The sequence below is a fragment of the Sardina pilchardus genome, chromosome 4 (genome assembly GCF_963854185.1).
Source record: "Sardina pilchardus chromosome 4, fSarPil1.1, whole genome shotgun sequence".
Lineage (NCBI taxonomy): Eukaryota > Metazoa > Chordata > Actinopteri > Clupeiformes > Clupeidae > Sardina > Sardina pilchardus.
This window is the reverse complement of record NC_084997.1, coordinates 37,322,376-37,342,590: the sequence shown is the minus strand read 5'-3', so window position 1 is coordinate 37,342,590 and position 20,215 is coordinate 37,322,376. Positions and strand designations below refer to the sequence as shown.

At 43.2% G+C, this 20,215-nt stretch overlaps 2 protein-coding genes across 2 annotated transcripts; one reads left to right on the top strand and one right to left on the bottom strand.

Annotated features, from left to right (window-relative positions):
• Positions 1 to 3,294: 3,294 nt before the first annotated feature.
• Positions 3,295 to 20,205, top strand: LOC134079070 (polyserase-2-like). The gene is given in 10 exon segments (XM_062535239.1): positions 3,295 to 3,395; positions 4,280 to 4,424; positions 4,922 to 5,093; positions 6,760 to 7,017; positions 7,743 to 7,937; positions 11,809 to 11,973; positions 11,976 to 12,036; positions 13,146 to 13,300; positions 13,656 to 13,919; positions 19,879 to 20,205. Coding segments are annotated over 10 exon segments (1,650 nt in total). The 5' UTR covers positions 3,295 to 3,346; the 3' UTR covers positions 20,065 to 20,205.
• Positions 15,666 to 17,872, bottom strand: LOC134079195 (lysozyme g-like). The gene is made up of 4 exons (XM_062535392.1): positions 17,723 to 17,872; positions 16,402 to 16,586; positions 16,180 to 16,312; positions 15,666 to 16,054 (listed from the first exon to the last, which is right to left on the bottom strand). The coding sequence occupies exons 1-4, from the start codon at positions 17,730 to 17,732 to the stop codon at positions 15,924 to 15,926; spliced, it is 459 nt and encodes a 152-aa protein (XP_062391376.1). The 5' UTR covers positions 17,733 to 17,872; the 3' UTR covers positions 15,666 to 15,923.
• Positions 20,206 to 20,215: the final 10 nt, after the last annotated feature.

Genomic DNA, 20,215 nt, shown 5'->3' with positions numbered 1-20,215 from the left:
ACAACTAATATTAACTGAATGGGGCATAGGTGGCATAGCCCTCATTAAGCTTCCGCCCAATTTTCATTTTCCTACAGCATTACTGGTTCTGATCCTATTGGACTCGATTTCTCAGGATGCATTCCATCCTGAACAATCAGCGAACGGGGGGATCAGCTCGTCATGACCAAATGTTAGCAATTGGGTAAAATCAGACCCAATCATTTCAAACTTCACAAACTTGTTGTGTATCCTACTGTGTGCTGTAATGTAAGTGTGAATAGGAGGCAACATTATTTTAGGGAATACATGTCATGGGGGTTAATAAGGGCCAAATTAATTGTGAATTAAATGTGAACCCAAGACCCAACTTTAGAATAGGGAACATATTCGTCTTTACTAAGACTTAATTATGAGTTGTTTGCACAACATTAGCACTTGTGGTTTAGTGTCTAATTCCATTTGAATAGACCATCTTTGATAAGTATTATTAGGGTTGAATAACTATTCTTGTAGTACTACCACCTTACAAGCCCCATACTGAGCCATGTATATTTATGTCATAATTCATATGCAACAACTTATTTAATAACTATGAATAAGGGGTAATTAGGAGTTTACATAGGGGAAATTCTTAATTAAGGGTCTACTAAGGGTAGAATAGGGTATTAATTAGTCGCTTATAATGACAAACAAATGGCTAGTATGCTACTAATCCTACATGTTAGTAAGCAGCTAATTAATGGTGAATATGTGTGTCTTAATATAAAGTGTTACCAAAACGATCTAACATGAATCCAAGCAGCTAGTCCATTTGCAGTGTCCATAGCATAGCGTCACAATGAATCCACTTCAGAAACATTGACATAAAATGTAAAAAGTCTCCGGTTTTATTTCTTGGTTTCTTGGTTACAAAAGAAGAATGTGAGCTATACACTTAATCCAAACGTAGCTGATATACTGTAGCAGTATCAGTATTAGGTAAAGAAGAATGTGAGCTACACTTAATCCAAACGTAGCTGATATACTGTAGCAGTATCAGTATTAGGTAAAGAAGAATGTGAGCTACACTTAATCCAAACGTAGCTGATATACTGTAGCAGTATCAGTATTAGGTAAAGAAGAATGTGAGCTACACTTAATCCAAACGTAGCTGATATACTGTAGCAGTATCAGTATTAGGTAAAGAAGGTAAGAATATACTGTAGCAGTATCAGTATTAGGTAAAGAAGGTAAGAATATACTGTAGCAGTATCAGTATTAGGTAAAGAAGAATGTGAGCTACACTTAATCCAAACGTAGCTGATATACTGTAGCAGTATCAGTATTAGGTAAAGAAGGTAAGAATATACTGTAGCAGTATCAGTATTAGGTAAAGAAGGTAAGAATATACTGTAGCAGTATCAGTATTAGGTAAAGAAGAATGTGAGCTACACTTAATCCAAACGTAGCTGATATACTGTAGCAGTATCAGTAGTAGGTAAAGAAGAATGTGAGCTACAGTACACTTAATCCAAACGTAGCTGATATACTGTAGCAGTATCAGTATTAGGTAAAGAAGTTCAGAAAACCGTTTGCTTCCTCGGCTCTCAAGATCTGAGTCAGAAAAACAATCGAAACCTAAAGTATTGTAGCCATAGTTGGCCTATAGTTAGCCTGTTGTTAAAGAGGCAGTACACTATTTTTAACAATATACCAAATTCTATATGCACATGAATTCTACCATGTTTTTAACCCTTTTAAGTATTATTTAACATGTTAACAATTACATGAACTTCATGAAATTAAATCATTTACCTTTTTAAACATATAATTCACATTTCTATGAACTGTATCTAGGCCTCTACACAAACTTCTAGCTTGTGTCATAAAAACTTCACCAAGTTAGTGTAACTGATCTTCTCTGTGTGGTGGATGATTGTGGATGATCAGGTGGCGTGCAGAGTGGCATCTTTGGGGGCCGTAAGGCCAAGCCCCACTCCAGACCCTACATGGCTTCACTGCAGATTCGAAGAAGTCACACGTGTGGAGGAGTGCTGATCAGAGAGGACTATGTGCTGACTGCTGCACACTGTCTTAAGTGTGTGTGTGTGTGTTTGCGAATGTGTGTGTGTGTGTGTGTGTGTGTGTGTGTGTGTGTGTGTTTGCGAATGTGTGTGTGTGTGTGTGTGTGTGTGTGCGTGCGTGGTTGCAAATGCAATCGCCTGATTTCTCTCTGCCCTCTCTCGCCCCTCCTCTCTCTGTTTCTCTTTTTCACTCTCTCTCTCTATCCCCCCCTCTCTGTCTGTTTCTCTCTCTGTCTATGTCTCCCCTACTCTCTCTCTCTCTCTCTCCCCCCCCCCTCTCTCTCTCTCTCTCTCTCTCTCTCTCTCTCTCTGTCTCCCCCCCCTCTCTCTCTCCCCCCCCTCTCTCTCTCTCTCTCTCTCTCTCTCTCTCTCTCTCTCTCTCTGTGTCCCCCCCCCTCTCTCTCTCTCTCTCTCTCTCTCTCTCTCTCTCTCTGTGCAGAAGGACTTGGGAGGTCCTCTGGTGTGTAAAGGTGATGAGGTATGGAGGGTTGAGGGCATTGCTGCCTTCCCACATCCAGACTGCAGGAACAGAGCTGCAGGAACAGAGCCTATCTGAACAGAGCTGCAGGAACAGAGCTGCAGGAACAGAGCCTATCTGAACAGAGCTGCAGGAACAGAGCTGCAGGAACAGAGCTGCAGGAACAGAGCTGCAGGAACAGAGGCTATCTGAACAGGGCCTATCTGCAGGAACAGAGCTGCAGAAACAGAACAGAGCCTACAGTATCTGCAGGAACAGAGCCTATCTTCCCTGACAGGGTGTCTATCTCTGCTGTTAGAGGACCCTGTTATGAGGGTCTTTCCTCTTCACACAAATACAGTACATAACATGACTGTGTCATGGGCCCATTTGTTTTTGTTTCACACACACACACACACACACACATGCACGCACGCACGCACGCACTCACACACACACACACGCACGCACACACACACACACACACACACACACACACACGCACACACACACACACGAATAGCACTGACTGGTAGGGGTGCATTTTTGCCTTTTTTGGATATTAATAATCTTGAAATGCAGTCTGTTGAAGATGCACCATCCCCCAGTTTAAACCATGACCACAACCCACAACACAGCAGAGCATCATTTCCTGTTTGATCTACGAAAAGTGTGTATGTGTGTCTGTGGCTAACAAATAGGTTTATGGGAAAATTTGTCTTGTCTGTTTCTCTGTGTGTGTGGTGTGCGTGTGTGTGTGTGTGTGTGTGTGGTGTGTGTGTGTGCGCGTGTGGCAGGTATATAAGTAGGTGACGTCCTGTATCATGCTTCAGTGGTGAAGAGAATGTACCTGCTCCTGAGTCTGCTTGTTCTCCCCCATCTGCCACTCTCAGGTAAGAGCCTTCTCTGGACATCACGAAACGTGTGTGTGTGTGTGTGTGTGTGTGGGTGGGTATGTTGACAATTCCTATTGCAACTATTGTAGCTTGGCTACAAGTAATATACACTGTATATTTATGAAACACAACATGTGTATTCAAGTTGTGCTAACTAATGTCACAGTTCAGCTAACTAATTTGTCATTGCATTGCAATCCCACAATGCATTTCCTGAATGCCACAGCCCAGCCAAGGATCACATATTAATATTTGCTGAAATTCAGTCTTAAGTTGCAATATATAACAAAGTGACAGTGACACAAAGGCTATACTGTTGATGTGTAATGTATGTGTAATTTATGTATGCATCACCCCATCAAGTAGATGATTAATCCTGACAGTAGAATCAATATTGGCAGAGCAGTGAGCAGGCTCTTTTCTGCAGTTTGAATTCATACATACAGATGGTCTGTCTTTACTAAATTACAAAGGACAAGAACATGTGGGCTTGATTGGTACTGTAATGGGAGACTTTGGAAACGTATTATGTAGCTGGAAATAGTAGTGTTAATGGCACTCTCCTCCCTGGGCAAGATAATCATCAACCCTTCATTCAATCAGCCTTTGCAACACTATTGATACACTGAACTACGGGAAATGGACCTTTGAATGCAATAGTGAAACAAAGTGCTCACTTTTCCACCTCAATATTAAATTACACTCAGGCAAGTAATCTCAACAGACAAAACCTGCATGATCAACAAAAAACAACTGAGTTACTATCTAAACATTTGAAGTACAGCTATCCGAGTTTGTGTAGACACTGCCACTCCAGCAACACAAAACCAGTGTTGTTATCAGATGTGTTTTTTGTGGTTGTTGTTGTTTATTATTGGCAGGTGGCGTGCAGAGTGGCATCTTTGGGGGTCGTGAGGCCAAGCCCCACTCCAGACCCTACATGGTGTATCTGCTCAGTGACCACTCGGTGTGTGGAGGGGCACTGATCAAGGACAACTATGTACTGACGGCTGCCCACTGTCTTAAGTAGGCTTCAGTAAACGTGTGAATATGTGTGTGTGTGTGTATGTCTATGTGTGTGTGTATGTCTACAGTATGTGTGTGTGTCTGTGTGTGAAATGCAGAAACACTGTTTTACTCCGTGCCAGCGTTAGCGACAAAATCAGTTGGATTGCATTGTTTTCAATTGGAATGTCCAAACTGTATGCAATGTGACAATACTGCGCAGATAGTGCAGTGCAGCATTTTGACCAAATCTGTTATTTATGTCCCTCAAATTGTTTTGCTTGGATGCAATTATGATACACTGTTAGCAATGCAATCATTTTAATTTCAGATATTTAAGGAACAGTGACTTGGCTTTCTGTTTCAGCTGAGAAAATACGGCTACTTATCTTATTTTTATATGTATGTATTTGTGTGTGTATGTTGTGTGGTGTGTGTGTGTGTGTGTGTGTGTGTGCGTGTGTGCGTGTGTGCGTGCGTGCGTATGTGTGTGTGTGTGTGTGTGTGTGTGTTTTCAGTTTCAGTGACAGTCCCATTAAAGTAGTGCTGGGTGCGCATAACGTGCGTATGCGTGAGCAAAGCCAACAGGTCATCAGTGTGGAGAAGTCCTTCCAGCACCCCAAGTACCCCAAGAAGAGGCTGGACAACAACAACCCCAGGATGTACCACCATGACATCATGCTGCTCAAGGTGATTATTATCATTAGAAGTACCCAGAGGGGTATTTCACAAAAGCAGAATTAAGACATCCAAGATAAGGGATAAAGCCAGGTTTGACATAGCGTTGTCTAGTCATAATTGCAAACCTCGTTTCACTAACGCCAATCCAGGATGAATAGGAGCGACTATGTCAAGCCAGGTGTAAGTTATTCGGGATGTGTGAGCGTTCTCGTTTCTCCCCCAAATAACTCATGGTTGGAATAAAAAAGCGGCGAAAAATAGCGTCTTGCACACAACGTGAACATCCGGTTTTGATATAGACTAACAACGAGGAGAAGTTGTACTTTTTTGGATGGGGAATCATGATTATTTCTGTTATAGCGGGAGTACTGTAGGTGTGGCAGACCAACTGAATGCAAATTTACGCACGTACCCACGTGTGAGAGCTTCCTTGTCTTGGCACGCAACGTCATTAACGTCATTATTTGCCAGCGCAAAGACGCACAAAGTATGACAATATATCTCTTTATTTTGTCTTAAAACCAAATTAGTTGAAAACACCTTGAAAAATGGCCCCTCCACTTCCAATCAACCACAGTAGGCTATTCATCAAATGTCTGTCAAAAATGAAGCAAACAAGTATGTTATTAATTATAAGGCCACCATAATTTAAATGATATCCATACAGTATTGGGCAAACATTCTGTTGTGTTTTACGAGTAAATGCCAGGGGCAAATAAATGGAATACAGCTCTTAAAAAAATTGCATGGAGGTCTGATTTGAATGACATCTAGCTGATCATGTAATGTAATCATGTAATTACCATTAGAATTAACTTAGCTTGGCTATTAGCCTGGTCGGTACCAGGCTAGCTTCAGAGAATAAATTCCCATGGCAACTAATGTAGCATCTCTTTTGTGAAACCAAGTCAAGGGTAAATTCATCCAGGATAACCAAAAAATCCCGGCTTAATCCCTTATCTCGGTTTTGTGAAATACCCCTCCGTACAGCTATGGCTGAGATATCCTGCTCCATACCTGTCCACTGTCCTGCTCCACACCTGTTCTGCTCCACACCTGTCCACTGTCCTGCTCCATACCTGTCCTGCTCCATACCTGTCCACTGTCCTGCTCCATACCTGTCCACTGTCCTGCTCCATACCTGTTCTGCTCCATACCTGTCCTGCTCCACACCTGTCCTGCTCCATACCTGTCCACTGTCCTGCTCCATACCTGTCCTGCTCCATACCTGTCCACTGTCCTGCTCCATACCTGTTCTGCTCCACACCTGTCCTGCTCCATACCTGTCCACCTGTCCTGCTCCATACCTGTCCTGCTCCACACCTGTCCTGCTCCATACCTGTCCACTGTCCTGCTCCATACCTGTTCTGCTCCATACCTGTCCTGCTCCACAGCTGTCCTGCCCCATACCTGTCCTGCTCCATACCTGTCCACTGTCCTGCTCCATACCTGTTCTGCTCCATACCTGTCCTGCTCCATACCTGTCCACTGTCCTGCTCCATATCTGTCCTGCTCTATACCTGTTCTGCTCCATACCTGTTCTGGGCTCAATGGGCATTCTTAATACAACTGAAACTTGAATGAAAAAGTCCTAATTTGCTAGAGTACACAATAATGATGTGCAATTAACAAACATTGTATATGCATTGGTGTTCCACTATTGTGTGTCCCCCAGCTGGAAACCAAGGCTAAACTGAACAAGTATGTTAAGGTGCTGGAGCTGTACAAAGGGTTTAGGAAGCTCCCCTCTGGTGTGCAGTGTGAGGTGGCCGGGTGGGGGAGGAGGGTGCTCGGGAGGGGAGCGGAGAGCGTGCTGTACGAGGCTGACGTCACGCTGGCCAACAGCAAGGCCTGCAGGAAAATCGCAGGTAACTTCTTCAATGTGGACCAAATGGCCTGCAGCTTCTCCAAGGGGACGGATGGTTTCTGTCAGGTAAGAAGTCTCAGATGCTGAATGATCACATACTGTATGTATACACACTACAGATAACCATAAGCAGATGCACACATGGAGGGCTACATTTGCAGTTCAGCTGGACATTATCCAATCAGAGCTCACCTCACCTTCTGACTGCATTTCACTTCATTCGATTGTGACATCACATACCATGCATGCTGATTGGTCTGTCCTGTCACCCAGCCCCCTCCTCCTTCCTCTCCTGGGACTAACGCTGCATTCCAGTTGTCTGCCCGAGTCGTTTTGCTCACCACTACTTGGGTGCAGAGATTGTCCTTGCTGTGGCAAGAGAGAAAGTACTGATGTGTTGCGTGTAGTTACCTGAGTTGTGACATCATCCCCCTGTGCTCCACCAGTCTCTAGCTACCTGAGTTGTGACATCGTTCCGAAGCACGAGTCATCTTCCAGACAACTGGAAAGCGGCATAATCCCCCATGCTTACAGCACACTTACTTACACCCCTATCTGTCCTATTGTTTGTTATCGTCCTGTCTTACCATAATTTCCCAACCATTAGCCAAGGTTTATGCATTCATGTTGCCAAATTGCTGGCGGTTTATACACAATGTGCCTAATACACAGGAAATTACTGTGTGTGTGTGTTGTCAGTATATCCGCATCATTAAATAGCTTTTCGGGGTAATAAAATAAAGTGATTTTAATTGAATTGAATTTAATTTGGTGCTTGTGTCTGTTGTCAGGGTGACTCCGGAGGTCCACTCATCTGTCACCAGGGCAACAAACACATTGTGTACGGAGTGGACGTGTACACCGGCAGCCCCTGTGACACAGCTGACTACCCTCAGGTCTACACCAGCGTGGCTCACTTCCTGCCCTGGATTACACAGGAGCTGCATGGGAAGCTCTATGGAAACCATAATGTTACTATGGAAACCGTAGCGTAACTATAGAAACCATTGTGCTACTGTGGAAACCATAGTGTAACTATCATGGAAACCATAATGTTACTATGGAGACATGAGCTATGTACAAGGTGTAAGCATCAATTCAAAGCAACGTCATATAGACCACCATAATGATCAGCATCAAATCCATTTACGGTATTTTGTTGTCTCTGTACATGTACTCTGGACAATGACAATAAACTTGAATCTAATCTAATCTATTCTAATCTAATCTGCAGTGGGTTACTGTGTGGTGTATGGATAATGGTGGATAGCACACAATGGTCAGAGAGGGCTGCTCAGAGATCAATGTTCTGACCTCTGACACGTTATGAATGAATTAATGTGGTATGAGATACATCACTGATGTCTGGATATTCAGTTCATTTCTAAAAATAAGATAATAAAAGATGTGACAAGACTTGTCATGCTCCATACCTGACAGAAGCACAGGTTTGCTACACAACACATGTATTCACGCAGTTCTACAAGATCATGCAGAAATGTAGCCTACTCCATTCATACACTTCTCTCAGACAAATATGTAAGGGATAATGGACTTCACGCCGTTCGGTTATACAAAGTTAATGCACTTTCTGGTAAAACGCCCGACGCGAAGCGGGAAGTGCATTAACTTTGTATAACCGAACGGCGTGAAGTCCATTATCCAGCTTATTCCACTGTTGCCACTTGCGTTGTGTTCGTTTCCGGTGATGATTTAAATATTTTAATCGCTAGAACTGTCTTGTTAGACAGGGATATTTGGCTTTTGGGTGAAAGTTGTTGCCCTTTGTGACAATACATTTTTTGAGATGAGGACATCACCATTGCATGCTTCTACTTAAATGCACTGCTTTCATGATATAAGACCACTATACTTTTTGCATTTTCCATAAACTTCCCCCCGAAAGCCAGATATCCCTAACTTAGTAGTGTAAGTGGATTTTAATCTATGGCATAACTTGTTTTAATGTACATCTCCAGGGCTTAGTTTAAAATAAACACAAACCTATCTATTTGATACTGAGCGCCTGACCTGTTTATTTGCTGTATGTCCACTGTCCCCTCCTCTCTTCTAAAACAGTGAACATATGCATTCTGTTCATGCAGATATAAGTGACATAGACAGTCTTGCAGCTATTTTGACACATACAGAAGCACAGTCACACACACACACACACACACACACACACACACACACACACACACACACACAGGAAGCCACAACAGCCCCTCACTTCCCTCATGTCTGCAGGTATTTTTGTTATTGTACCAACTTGCGTCACACACACAGATGCTATGCTAACTTGTCAGACACACAGATTCTATGCTAACTTGTGTCACACACACACACACACACACACACATACAGATGCTATGCTAACTTGTGTCACACACACAGATGCCATGCTAACTTGTGTCACACACACAAATGCTACGCTAACTTGTGTCACTCACACAGATGCTATGCTAACTTGTGTCACACACACTCACACACAGATGCTACGCTAACTTGTGAAACACACACAAATGCCACGCCAACTTGTGGCACACACACAGATGCTATGCTAACTTGTGTCACACACACAGATGCTATGCTAACTTGTGTCACACACACAGATGCTATGCTAACTTGTATCACACATACAGATGCTATGCTAACTTGTTTCACACACAGAGATGCTACTCTAACTTGTGTCACACAGATGCTACGCTAACTTGTGTCTCACACACAGACGCTATGCTAACTTGTGTCTCACACACAGACGCTATGCTAACTTGTGTCACACACACAGACGCTATGCTAACTTGTGTCACACACACACAGATGCTATGCTAACTTGTGTCACACACACAGATGCTATGCTAACCTGTGTCACACACACACAGATGCTATGCTAACCTGTGTCACACACACACACAGATGCTATGCTAACTTGTGTCACACACACACAGATGCTATGCTAACTTGTGTCACACACACAGATGCTATGCTAACTTGTGTCACACACACACAGATGCTATGCTAACTTGTGTCACACACACACAGATGCTACGCTAACTTGTGTCACACACACACACACACACACACACACAGATGCTATGCTAACTTGTGTCACACACACAGATGCTACGCCTCTGACAGACTCCACTACACTAACTGCTGCTGTTAACGCATTGATAAGATATGAGTGAAGAAGTAAGTCCAGTGTGTGCTGTAGTCCAATTACTACAGCCTGGTGCTGCTGGATCATCTATATAGACTACAGACACACACTAGACACACTAGACACACACCACACACACACACACACACACACACTACACACTACAGTCTGGTGCTGCTGGATCATTTATAGACTACACACACACTACACACACTACACACTACAGTCTGGTGCTGCTGGATCATATACTACACACACATTACACACACTACACACTTCACACACACTACAGTCTGGTGCTGCTAGATGCCACCTGCCAGCTAGATCATCTATCTATACCAGTGTTTTTCAACCTTTTTTGAGCCAAGGCACACTTTTTTCCTTGAAAAAATCCTGAGGCACACCACCAGCCGGAAATGTTAAATAAAATGAAATTTTATGGAAAATGAAATTAAATAAAAATCTGTAGCCCGCATTAATGATATCAAGTCATTCTTGTCAAAGTGTCTTGAATAGGAATCAAATGAACACAAAAGAAATGATTTCTATTTACTCTTTTTTAGACCACTTTGATGAAATTGGATAATTTCCCACGGCACACCTAACAATGTGTCACGGCACACTAGTGTGCCACGGCACAGTGGTTGAAAAACACTGATCTACACACACACACTACACACTACACACACACACACACTACATACTACAGTCTGGTGCTGCTGGATCATCTATACACTACACTCCTCACACACTACACACTGCAGACTGCAAAGGTGTGAGATTTCCAACGGAGTATGAGCCCCCCTAGTTTCCTGTGTGTGTGTGTGTGTGTGTGTGTGTGTGTGTGTGTGTGTGTGTATGTGTGTGTGTGTGTGTGTGTGTGTGTGTGTGTGTGTGTGTGTGTCTCAGACAGAAAAGTGTGGTGGTGTTGGTGGTGTGGAGGTGATGGTGTAAGGCTGATGGGAAAGATTTAGCAAGGTGAGAAGTGTATGCATGCGTATACGTGTGTGTGTGTGTGTGGGGGGGGGGGGGGGGGGTTGGTGTGCTGGTTGGTAGCATACTGGTGACGTTTCAGCTGCAGACCAAGACTAAACCGCATAGTGCTGGTTGATAGCATACTGGTTTTAGCAAGGTGAGAAGTGTATGCATGCGTATACGTGTGTGTGTGTGTGGGGGGGGGGGGGGGTGGAGGGGGGGGGGGGGTCAGGTTGGTTGAGTGGGTAGTGCATGTGTTGGGTGCCAGAGTCTTTGTAAGAGACTTTCTCAGCAGTGAAAAATGCTGTTGCTTCTACTTCTCTCTCATCTGTCATTCTCAGGTAAGATAGTTGTGAATTCATTATAATTTCATATCAAATTAATCTCAGGTAAGGTACTAGTTGTGAATGAATTATGATTTCATCTAGTATTAATCTCAGATAAGGTAATAGTGAATTCATTATAATTTCATCTCACATTAATCTCAGATAAGGTACTAGTTGTGAATTCATTATAATTTCATCTCATATTAATCTCAGATAAGGTACTAGTTGTGAATGAATTGATTTCATCTCATATTAATCTCAGATAAGGTACTAGTTGTGAATGAATTGATTTCATCTCATATTAATCTCAGATAAGGTAATAGTGAATTCATTATAATTTCATCTCACATTAATCTCAGGTAAGATAGTTGAGAATTCATTATGATTGACTAAATGATACGCACTGCCATAATGATGATCTGTGGGTGATGATCAGGTGGCGTGCAGAGTGGCATCTTTGGGGGTCGTGAGGCCGAGCCCCACTCCAGACCCTACATGGCTTCACTGCAGATTCGAAGAAGTCACACGTGTGGAGGAGTGCTGATCAGAGAGGACTACTGTACGTGCTGACTGCTGCACACTGTCTTAATCCCAGGTGTGACCCTGCTTGTGTGTGCACATGTGTCTATTTCTATGAGTTATTGAATCATTATTATTACAGTTATTATTATTATTATTGCTATTATTATTATTATTATTATTATTATTATTATTGGTAGTAGTGGTAGTAAGTGTTGTACAAAGGCAGCCAAATGAAACAGACAGCTACTGCCGACTGGTGATTGTGTATGAACTTGCCCTGAACATTGGCAGAATAGCACCAGTAGATGGCGCTCGAGTAACATGAAAGCCTGTCCCATAGAGAAACCACTAGCCAAATGAAAAGTTAGATCTCAATAGCAAGTGGAATCATTTACTCCGCTAGCGCTACATATACATGTTTTTTTTTTTTTGCTTAATTTTATATACTGTACATGGGTTTTGAGACTGCTGACCTGATTTCCTCAATAAAAAAACATAAACACAAATGTTAAAGCTGGGTGTTGGGTCCTTACAAAGACATGTGGATATGTGTGTCATAGGCCATAGACCTCTGAAGTTCGCCTACAAAAAAGCTACCATCTTTGCCCATATAAGGAGTTACGGTATCTGACGATTTTTCCTATGGGAAATTAACATGGGGATTTGGAATTATCACACCTGTTAAACTCTCGCGGGCATGACAAAATCGGAAATTCAGGTGTTTTTCTGAACACACTTTTGGCCTCTGCCTTCGAGAGGATACTGTGATCTCCGGTGCGCGAAGGCGGCAGACTTTGATTTTTGCTACCCCAGAGCTAACTTACGATGCAACTTGCCATTCAGTTAGCTAGCCAGTTAGCTCTGGGGTAGCAAAAATCAAAGTCTGCCGCCTTCGCGCACCGGAGATCACAGTATGCACAAGAAGGCAGAGGACAAAAGTGTGTTCAGGAAAACGTCTGCATTTAAGACTTTATCGTCCCCGCGAGAGTTTAACAGGTGCGATAATTCAAAATCCCCATGTTATTTTCCCATAGGAAAAATCGCCAGATACCGAATTTCAAAGATGGTAGCTTTTTTGTAGGCGAACTTCAGAGGTCTATTAACAGTAGTTGTGGAAGGTTGTGGTGACTATCATTGGATTGCAGGGATGACTGATTGGACTGTGTAATAACATTGCTTGTTGTGTGCATGTTGTAGTGTTCGCTTAGACAGTGTAGTGCTGGGTGCCCATAACATCGGTAAGAAGGAGAAGAGCCAACAGCGTATGGGCATCTCTGAGTTCATCCAACACCCAAAGTACCCCAAGAAGAAGCTTAGTGATGACGACCCCAAGGCTTTCCATCATGACATCATGCTGCTGAAGGTGAATCCCCTCTTTTACGTCATACCAGTATAGACATGTCTGATTGATTGATTGATTGATTGACAGCTAGTTACAGCATGATAAACATTTGTTTTGAAAAGTGTTGACCCTCCAGGGGAAGGAGAGAGCTGGAGACGATGGGTTAGTTTCCCCTCAGCACCCGTCTCTGAGATCAGCCTGGAGACGATGGGTTAGTTTCCCCTCAGCACCCGTCTCTGAGACCAGCCTGGAGACGATGGGTTAGTTTCAGGTGTACTGTGCACTCTGTGCTGGTTGGTAGCATACTGGCATTTCAGCTGCAGACCAAGGCTAAACCGTACAGGTGCTGATTGATGGCTTACTGGTGATGTTGCAGCTGCAGACCAAGGCGAAACTGAAGAAGAAAAAGGTTGAGGTGCTGCAGCTCCCTGATGAAGTGGATGAGAAGATCCCGGCAGGCGTGCAGTGTGAAGTGGCAGGATGGGGAAGAAGATGCTTCGGGAAGCAAGCAGAGAGTGTCCTGTACGAAGCTAAAGTCAAACTGGAGCGACCAGCAACGTGTGAAAACAAATGGCAGCAGTATTATGACCTGAGCCAGTTGACCTGCAGTGTCTCTGATGGAAAAGAGGGAGTCTGCCAGGTAAGTCACCTCCCATCTCTACCTGGCCAGGTAAGTCACCTCCCATATGGCCAGGTAAGACACCTCCCATCTCTACCTGGCCAGGTAAGACACCTTCCATCTCTACCTGGCCAGGTAAGTCCCTTCCCATCTCTACCTGGCCAGGTAAGTCACCTCCCATCTCTACCTGGCCAGGTAAGTCCCTTCCCATCTCTACCTGGCCAGGTAAGTCACCTCCCATCTCTACCTGGTCACGAGTTCTGAGCCCCAGTGCTCCAAGTGCTCCTCTAAATGGTGACTTATGGCCTGGTCAGATAACACGATATCAGCCCGACCGACAAGTTTACAGCGTCGTATCCGATTTCAGATGGTCGGGCACGACATCGAACGTGGATTGAATATTATAATGTGACATGCTTCACGACTTGTGATTTGTCGTTCACGACGTTCTAAAACAGCCCGACAAAAAGTCTGGCTTGTCAGAAATTTGACGGGAATCGTATGACGCGACCGATGCTTTCGGTGTATGTGGCCACTCTTCTGACCAAGACGCGGAGAGGTTTTCGTGGTTCTAAAATCGTATAGTGTGACATGGTAGATCGTAAACGACAATCGTGAGCGACAAAAATATTGTATAGTCTGACCAGGCCATTAGAGAGTTATAGTTGTTAGGCCTAATGTTCCAGCGCCCCAAGTGCTCCTCTAAATGGTAACTGGTGAGCGCGTTATTCACCCTATTCTCCATGGTTACAAGGGCGATTCAGACATAGACAAAGATGAAACTAACCTGCAAATGTGTACGGACCTGCAAACTTCCTGACTGCTCCTGCCTTCCATACAAATTAAAGTGCACGGAATTGTGTAGGTTACAAACTTGTAGCAATCAGATGGAGGAAGAGGAGGATGAGGAGAACATAAATGCCAGTCTGGATGAATATGATGATAGTGATGAAGATTACAAATATATTTTTGAGTCCTCATTAATCTTGTCTTCAAACGTTTGAGCACATCCACCTATAAATAAATTCCACTGTAGCCTAAAGTTGAGCCATTTTTGCAGCCAAGACATTATGGTCTCTATCAAAGCCAAACATGCCTATTCAGCCATTTAATCCATATATTTTCTAAAAGCCCATAGATGTCACAAAACATGGTTTCCATCCATTTGCGAAAATGTGTACATTTTATTTAATTTAGCCTGCATCATTAATGAAAAAAGTATCCATTTAAATTTAATATTTTCTACAAGCCTATGTCATCATGGAGGATTACAAAAATAATTTGGTAGATTTTGCCACGGACCTACAGATTCGGTAGAGTTTACTTGTTAAGGAGTACTACTCAATCAATAAAAAAGTGTAGAATATCTTTTCAGACTCAGAAAATAACCCTGGTGATGTCATCTGGGTTATCTCAGCCTGAGTTTGAGACTTTTTCATTCAGTGTTTTTGGAGCTTGGTCAATACTAAGGATTAATGATTAATGATTAATTTTTTAATGGTTTTTTTTTATAATTCTTGTCAGGGCAACTCACATGAGTCACAGAAATAAAAAAGACTATATGTATGCAGGATCTCTTACATCTGCAATATAGTATAAAAAATAATAATAATTGTGATATCATTACATTTGATGGGGGGTGGGAGGAGAGGTTGGGTTCATGTAGGTGGGCCCTATGACCCCAAAGTATTCCTTCACTGGGCCTCAGGTCAAAGAAGTTTGAGAAAGGCTGATGTAGACGACAAAGCAGCAAGGAGGCGTCGTATGATCATTTAAACAAGTTTTATGACAAGGTCGGTGAGGATGGGAAAAAACGTACATTTCTGTGCAAACTTTGCCCACACTTCAGTCACATTAGCAGCAAACCTGAAAACGGCACATTGAATTGAAGCACCTGGTTAGCCTGTGCAAGCCAATAAAAAAGTCAAAAGACAGTCAAGACAGATCCTCAACCCAAATTAACTGCATAGATAGGGACACAGATATCAATCAATCAGAAAGTCAGAAATGGTTGAGTTCTCCGAGTTAATACCCATTCCTCGCATAAACCTGGGCCCTGGCATAGACATCACTGGAATAGTTGCCATGAGTAGTGTGAGCGTCCACGTTGTTGGGGTTCATATTTTGTGCGCCCATGTTGTAGGCAGCCAGTGCTCCTAAAGCAGGAGGAACATAATTTGAAGAGTGCATAAAAATGTGGTGAGATGAGGTTATTAACATTTTTTTACATGGTTTGCACCCCAAGGACACATAGAATACTTTTCAGATAGATGATCTGTACCTCTCATCTTGTCGGGCATATTGGGAAATGTTCTTGCGACTTCATTGTAGCAGTCCTTTAGAATCCCAATTCCTTGCTCAATATGTTCCTGGCTGTCCCACTCACCCCTTGGGGTGTGCCAGCGCTTGTCAACCTAGAAACCATAAATTAATAGATGTTGCCATCAAACATGGATGCAGAGAGTGTATTGGACAGAGAGAGACTTGTGTGTGGAACACAGACCTGCATCAGTCCAAAGGCGTTTCTGTTGTCTCCCCAGCCATCAGAAGTGAGACCTGCCCCTCTGCCTCCTCGGGTCTCTCTGGAGATGATACCAGCCACGATGGAAGGCTTCACTCCAAGTTTGTTAGAAGCCCTGATAATTTTGTTTTTGTAATTGTTAATGTACGGAAGATCATCCTTAGCCTCTGGAGAGGAAATGAAAGTTCCCATTAATTTAAACTTCATCATGTAAAAAGTTCATGTCTGTGTCACATTATTCAGTATCAGAAATCTGCACAAGCAAAATCCTACATGTAAAAATGACAAGTTATGTGCATGTATTTCTAGGATGGCTGCAGTGCATGGCCGGATCTAGAATAGGGCTGGGAGGGGCAACGCCCCCCCCCCCCCCCCCCCCAATATTTCTTCTGCCCCACCTAATTGGTCAATTTCAGAGTAATCCGGTTTTACATTTGCAGCAATGTCTAAATGCATGTCTCCAACTTTGGGCTTCAGGTTTCACAAAATAGGGAGAATAGCAATATTATCAATAACTGTATAAAACAATATAATTTTAAGCAATAACCAAATGAGAAATAAACAGTGAATAGGAGAATAGCAATTAAACAATAAGTCATTGCATATATAACAATAACTATGACATGGTAACACTACATTTAAGGAGAATAGCAAAAACAACAATGTCACATTCAATGGACTAATTATACTGTAGGCTAACAAAAACAATAGCGTACTATTATACAAACCATAACACATAAGAAACGCTCAATAGACTAAGTAGATGGATGCAGAAGAGGAAGTGAGAGAGGAGGAGATGGCGGAGGTGAATGAAGAGGAGACAGTAGAAGTGAGAGAGGAGGACACAGTAGAGGTGGAAGAACAAAGTGTGACAGAAGATGTGGAGGTCACAGTTGTCCCTAAAAAGATGGCCTTAAGTGGAGCTGCCACATACAGGTGCACCCCCTCACTAATAATCCAGCAGTCTCCAGTGAAACATTTAAGATTTTACAGTTATCCACATTTACAATGTCCAACCATTCATCATGATCAGGGATAGTAGCCCTGTCATACAAAAATATGCCTAACATAATATGATAACATGATTTGACTAGTTTTTGATCAGGACCTGGTCTAATGTGGTCTGAATGGAGAAATATCAGTCAAATCCCTTTGAAAGGCTTGAAAATGACTGAAAATGGCATCTACAGGTATTACACCACTTTTAAGCTGGATCGGAAAATCCCCCTAAGAAGAAATGAATCAGAAACTAACTTCAGCTCTGTGGTTGACAAAAAGAAATGTTCAACAAATGTGTACTCACCCTGAGCCATGTTGGTCTTTGTTCTCTGTTGCTCTTTGAAAAGAATTGGTGAGTATCAAACTCTCTCCTCTCTTCATATAATGAACTCTTATCTCTACTGGCTGCTGCTCAGCCAATCAAATCAGCGATCAGGCTTAAGTGCAGCACATGGTTTCTCAGAAGTAGTGGTGCAGCAGGGAATGAGCCCAACCCTTGTTCAGTCACAATGAAAGGAAGTATGCTGGCAGCTGGCGCTCTGAAACTGGGGGAAACTCTGATAGGAAGAGGTCTGGCAGACCCAAAGCCACAACAGAGTCAGGAGACACGTTTCTGAGAGTCAACAGCTTGCGTGATTGGCGGCTCACAGGACAACAGCTTCAAGCACTCACTCCTGAGTCTCCTACATGCAGTTTATTCACACTCAAGTCCAGCTCTATCAGATGTGTTGGCTTTGATCTGAGAGCTGAAGCAAGATCACCAAAGCCTTTTTCTGTTAAACAACTGTCATTAATCCTGTAGATAGATAATGTGGTAGTTTAAATTAGGTATAATACTTGTGTGTGTGTGCTGGTTTATCAGAAATTATCCATTTTAGTATAAGAATGTTGGTTGTGCAATTGTTATGCAACATTTACTGGAAGTCATGAGACTGAACTGTCAAAGGCTAAAAGTGAAAGTAAACCAGACAGGGTCTGGGAGAGAAAGGGACTTACTGTACCAGAAGGGCATAAATAGAAGGGGCAGAGGAAGAGATGCAGGGACATTCCAGAGAAGAAAGTGAAACCAAAAGTGAAGTGACACATAGAACCAAACAATTGCACATACCCTGCCTGGCAACAGATAACACATAGAACTTGGCAACATGTATTCTGCCTAGCAACACATTTTTTTTTAAATATACAGACAAGAGGGGTTTTCCACCAATATCTCAAGTCCCAAAACATTCTGATTGGCTAAAAGGGGCCTGATGACGTTTCCGGGAGAGGGAGATGCCTCTCAGGCCCCGAGGAGCAGAAAAGACAGAGCTCAGGCACACTCAGATCAGATCTCATCGGGGCGGCAGAGCTCAGGCACACTCAGATCAGATCTCATCGGGGCAGCAGAGCTCAGGCACACTCAGATCAGATCTCATCGGGGCGGCAGAGCTCAGGCACACTCAGATCAGATCTCATCGGGGTGACAGAGCTCAGGCACACTCAGATCAGATCTCATCGGGGCAGCAGAGCTCAGGCACACTCAGATCAGATCTCATCGGGGCAGCAGAGCTCAGGCACACTCAGATCAGATCTCATCGGGGTGACAGAGCTCAGGCACACTCAGATCAGATCTCATCGGGGCAGCAGAGCTCAGGCACACTCAGATCAGATCTCATCGGGGTGACAGCTGCAACTCATCACTCTATTGCCTGACGCCTCAGTCCTGACATTGTTTGGATTGTATTCTCACAGCAATACGATGAATAAAGGATCAACAGTCTTCAGCATCTCTCGTCTTGGTGTCCTCCTGCGGGTCTTTGACATCAGAGTGCTAATTGGATTGGAGGTTCGGGAAGTGGTTAATTTTCCATGTCAATAGATAGAGAGATACATAGATAGATAGATAGCAATTGCTTTGATAAATAACGCTATTTAATCTCCAATTTTCTGTATTTCTTTACAGCACTTTCTGTAGCTTAAGTGTAGGATTTCTCGGCAGAGCAAAAAGATCTGCACACTAAATCTCCTAGTTTGTTCTCACTAGTTTCACACATCTCTGCTAAATGCTAAATACACACCTCTGCTAAATACACACCTCTGCTAAAGACACAGCCTTCTGCTGTTATGCTGGCGTCATTAAGCCTGTAGAGACAAACAAGATAACACTGTAATCTTTTACCTACGGTTAATAACGTTCCTTTGAAAATAGCGTTGCCTTTATAAATGGATTTATGGCAGGTGACACAATACCATGCGTTTTTCTGCCCAACAGCTTTGAAGTTTGAATCAAATCACATTAGGTATTAAGGCTAACTGTAAAAAACACTGTGCCTGAATTCAGGCATGGGTGAGATTTTGAAAGTAGGCAATGAGCCTGAATAATATTAGCTCTCCCAACATGTCTGATAACATAACTTCCAGCATAGCCCCTAAATAGCATGTGTTCCATGTGTCCCCCCCTAAACCTTAGCTTGTTGCCAGGGTGATTCTGGAGGTCCTCTCATCTGTGGAGAGGGTAACGAGAAGATCCTGTACGGCCTGACAGCCTTCACCGATGAGCCGTGTGACGCCACAGATAGACCAGAAGTCTACATGAGAGTGCCCCATTACCTGCCCTGGATCAAAGAGGTTCTCGGTGTGAATGATGCTCTGCTGACAAAAACGTAGTCACGGCATAATATTCATGATTTTACGTGATGTCATATGATATGACTGAATTAGAGATTCCACACACTCATTGGCCTGTTGGATGCTGATGTCCATCTATTCTATGATCATCCCTTATCAGGATGAAGCAGCGCATCAGCTCTGCAGTCTT